This window comes from Ostrinia furnacalis, unplaced genomic scaffold (assembly GCF_004193835.3).
Source record: "Ostrinia furnacalis isolate ACB-3 unplaced genomic scaffold, ASM419383v2 OfSCF6389, whole genome shotgun sequence".
Classification (NCBI taxonomy): domain Eukaryota; kingdom Metazoa; phylum Arthropoda; class Insecta; order Lepidoptera; family Crambidae; genus Ostrinia; species Ostrinia furnacalis.
Genome location: NW_021136628.1, coordinates 256,209 through 260,190, shown reverse-complemented (window position 1 = coordinate 260,190; position 3,982 = coordinate 256,209). Strand labels below are relative to the sequence as shown.

The following is a 3,982-nucleotide window of genomic DNA, read 5'->3' as shown; positions in this document are numbered from 1 at the left end:
GGAGGGTGTTTTTTGTTACGTCAAATGTCAGCGAGACTTCAGATTTGTATGCTCTGTCATGTCATATCTCTCATATCTCAGACACTGACTGAGTTAAGTTAGTGTACTATAGTACTTACTTACTTGAAGAATGCTGGCTACATTTCCTAGCTTTTCATAGCCTGAATTTTAATATTCTCAAAAATCATAGTTCCTAGAATAACCCAAAAAAATGTGTAAATGTTGCAAAACCGTTTGAGTTGTGGATGTGCTAATAAAACAGATAAACGCTTAACTCAGTTCTATTTATAATTTGTTTCTCTCTATAAGAGTATTTTAGCTGTCAAATAAACGAAGCAATTTAGAAAAACAAAGTCGATATTTCAGCAAAATTACCTAGATACGGCAGTATCTAGGTAATACTACATACTACTACCCTACTACCATGAGCGATTTATTAATGAAAACACGAAAATGTTTTTATTTCAGCGATTCATTTAAAAAATTATTAATGGCTCAAAATAACGTTTACATAATTAAATCATGTGATATTTTAATTTCTAAAAATTTTATCAAATTAGTTTTAATTTCTATAATCAATAATAGTGATTCTCATTTTCGTTGATCACTACGCCATCTCTAGACGATATGCAACAACACGTTTTCGTAGCAAAGTTTCCGTAGCTCTTCGAACAATACGCTTAATAAGTAAAAGAAACTACGCTACGAAGTTACGAGATGGCGCGTTTTACGTAAAAATAAATCAATGTTGATATTAAAGGCATATTATATTATTTATGAGTGACCGCAATGGAAGACGTAGCATGGGCAGGCCTCCTACTAGGTGGACCGACGATCTGGCAAAGGTCGCGGGAAGAGCCTGGATGCGGACAGCGCAGGACCGTGCATTGTGGAAAACCTTGGGGGAGGCCTTTGTCCAGCAGTAAACGTCTTTTGGCTGAAACGAACTAACGAATTAACGACCGCAATGATATTATACTTATTTATTTATTATAATATAGTGTGTGATCACCATGGCTATGGTGCTATCAGACGACCTGTCTTGAAGCTCTCAAGGCGTTCAGTGAAAGCATCTCCACAATGATTAACATTAGGACAAACTAGCTTCTACATCACGGAAAGTCTTCATTGGTCGTCGTTTGTTTCTTTTCAGCCAATGGACGTCCAATGCTGGGCAAAGCCCCCCAAAAATATTCTTTAATGTAATGTAATACAGTTTTCGTTTCTGCTCCATTTCATTTTCTTGTACGGATTACTTATGCAACGTTATTCAAACTTCGTGCCATATCAACACAACTATCGAACGGTTATTTAACATCCAATAACATGCCTCGTTCGTTAATACCAAAAGCAATCTATCACACGCGGCCGTGCTTTACAAAGGGAAAGTTGCCGCCTACTTGCGCGCACGCAGCTTCTTCGTAAGTCGTGCCGCTTGCTTCGCCGAAACAGTAAGCTTCATCGTTCATTGCTATCGATAGATCAAAAATATGAATCAGTTTAAAACGCTTTTTGTATGNTTTATATCAAGCAAGTGTTTTTGTGCTGCCACTGTTCAACAAGGAAACAGAAATGTAACGACGTAAATAAAAAGTGATACATATCAAACCAAACCATTATAACAGTGGATAAATATTTATTTGGCTCAGATCTCAATCTGGTTAAGACTTTAGTGAAACGTGCACCAAGGATTACGCTCCGAATCCTATCACAGATTGCAGCGTGGGCGAACCTGCTAATCATTTTAATTTGTCATGCGTGCCAGTGTATCAGATCAGTCGGACGTGTTCACCGTTGCCTACCATATGATATATCATCTGGCTGCACCCGGCCTTGTTATACGATATCGGAAATCGATCTGCTGGAACTGGACACGCATAGAGCACAGGTAAAATTACGTGTGACGGTGTTACAATCCTTTCCTCAGTTCGTGTCAGGATCCTTTGACTTCAACACGTAGCACGATGCGGCGCAAAGAGCCTGCGCCTACGCAGCCTGCAGGCCGTGGGAGAAGCCTTATATCGATCAGGACCAGCCAAGCCCAGCAACGCAAAATGCAGTCAAAAAGCCTTCTACCTAGGAGCTATTCCTCACCGCCAACGCATGCTGAGCCAGATTCCACCCAACTCAGCCCTTTAAAAGGGTACGTCATGAGAAGCTTTTCTACACCCGAGCCCAAGAACCTGGACTACAGACGCAATTCAGACTCTTTCTACAGGCCGAAGACGCACGGGTCTAGAACTGAGCTGGACTCTGATTTGGAAAATTTCGAGCAGTTCGAAGAATGCTTCATAGATATAGACGCCGATACCGATGAGGCAATGATAAACTACTCGCGGAGTCCCGAGAGAGAGGTGCCGAAAAGAGTTATAACCAGTTTGCTGCCTGGTAGTGGGATTCAGAGAGTTACGATCAGGCCCATATCGACTAATACCACGCACACTTTGCAAGGCGCTCGTGAGGCTATGAAGAAACTACAGAAGGACGAGAAAGGTATGAATAATTTTGTTATAGGTTTATTATATGTAGTTTTATTTTACTTAAGTACCTACTATTACCGTTGTTCAGTTTGAAAGATGATAGTAAGATGCTGGATAACATTCTCGAACTTTCCAATTCTTAAGGTTCGAATTAAAACAGTTTACTAACCATTCGCAAGTACGTGTTAAACCGAAGCCATTTGGTAGTCTCTGCGCAACTTGTTTACAAGATTATGCAAATGAACACATAATTTGAATTTGTGTGCTTATACTCAATGTGTTATTTCTATTCGTTAGTGAGAACTACGGATGGTGTTTTTGAAACAATTTAGGTACGAAGTTTTATTTTAACGCTACTGGAAATGCATTAGGCACTTCTCACAATTCTCTAGGATATTTAGAGTTCTATATTATACATTACTTTTATACAGAGATTCAGGGCTTGTACAGTACAAATAATTTATGTTTACTTAAGGGAAACTTGTCCCACACCCCGTTTTTTAAATGTATTTTTATATGTTCTCATTATAACATTATGTCCACACATGACATGTTTAAATTATTATCTTAACTGTTACAAAGACCAGCTTATTTTATAATGCATGTTAGCTTCAGGAGCATTAAAATTTAAGCCAATTACAGAGTTTCCTAGCTGCTTAGATAAGTTCATACAAAGTAAATGAAGATGACATAACAAGACTGTTAAAAAATTGTTAAAATATTATGCCGTTACATCAATTTCACCATTTTATTTTACTTTAGGATCCTCTCGCCTGAACTTCCGACCTCTAGTCGTGAAGATGCCAGCGCGCCACGTCATCCACTCCGACCCTGAACAGGATCAGGAGCCAGGAGACGAGGAGCTGCAGGCGTCCCCCCAGCTGGAGATGGAAGGGGCTGACCTGGATAGAGAGCTGGATAACGCTGAGCAACACCTGGATAGAGGAGTCGCGATGGCCACTGAAGAGAGCGATGCTGACACGGTAAGTACTTTGCATGTTTTTTGTTAAAATGTTGACTGAAATGTTTTTGAGAAATGACGTCACGGGTCTTCCGCCATTGCTCCGCGACAGCATTTCCGTCAATTGTGGCAAAGGCCTAAGGAGGTAAAACGTGGGTCCTCACTCCACGCTTCCGAGGTCGCGGGTGGGCCGCTAGTTATTGACTCGTATATGCTTTAGTAAGTGACTTTATAACGATAGGTTTCTAAGCAAACGGGCTTAATTAGGTGAACCTGCGTTACGTTTCGTTATTGAACTTTAATAAGGACGATGGCACGCCATATCCTGTAGCATCTTTTGTTGTAGTAAATAGGAGCTATTTTGAAACACAAAAATTATAACGTTATTATAACAACTTTCATTATTAAAAATATTTTTTTACAAATAATTCAACATGTAGGTAAATATTCCCTAATAGCATCCACCTTAACCTTTCGATTAAGTATGTTATAACCTTATAACAACTACAAAGTACAGTCACCATCACAAACACCTTAATTA

At 39.5% G+C, this 3,982-nt stretch overlaps 1 protein-coding gene across 1 annotated transcript; it reads left to right on the top strand.

Moving 5' to 3' along the window:
• Nucleotides 1-1,704: 1,704 nt before the first annotated feature.
• LOC114362316 (uncharacterized) lies at nucleotides 1,705-3,525 on the top strand. The gene is made up of 2 exons (XM_028317636.1): nucleotides 1,705-2,493; nucleotides 3,243-3,525. Exons 1-2 carry the CDS (start codon nucleotides 1,965-1,967, stop codon nucleotides 3,488-3,490), a joined length of 777 nt encoding a protein of 258 aa, XP_028173437.1. The 5' UTR covers nucleotides 1,705-1,964; the 3' UTR covers nucleotides 3,491-3,525.
• Nucleotides 3,526-3,982: the final 457 nt, after the last annotated feature.

Bases quoted from the DNA above. Each gene is read 5' to 3' on its own strand.
- LOC114362316 (XM_028317636.1), top strand. From the start codon at position 1,965: ATGCGGCGCAAAGAGCCTGCGCCTACGCAGCCTGCAGGCCGTGGGAGA. The intron at 2,494-3,242 runs GTATGAATAATT...ATTTTACTTTAG, and splicing joins ACTACAGAAGGACGAGAAAG to GATCCTCTCGCCTGAACTTC.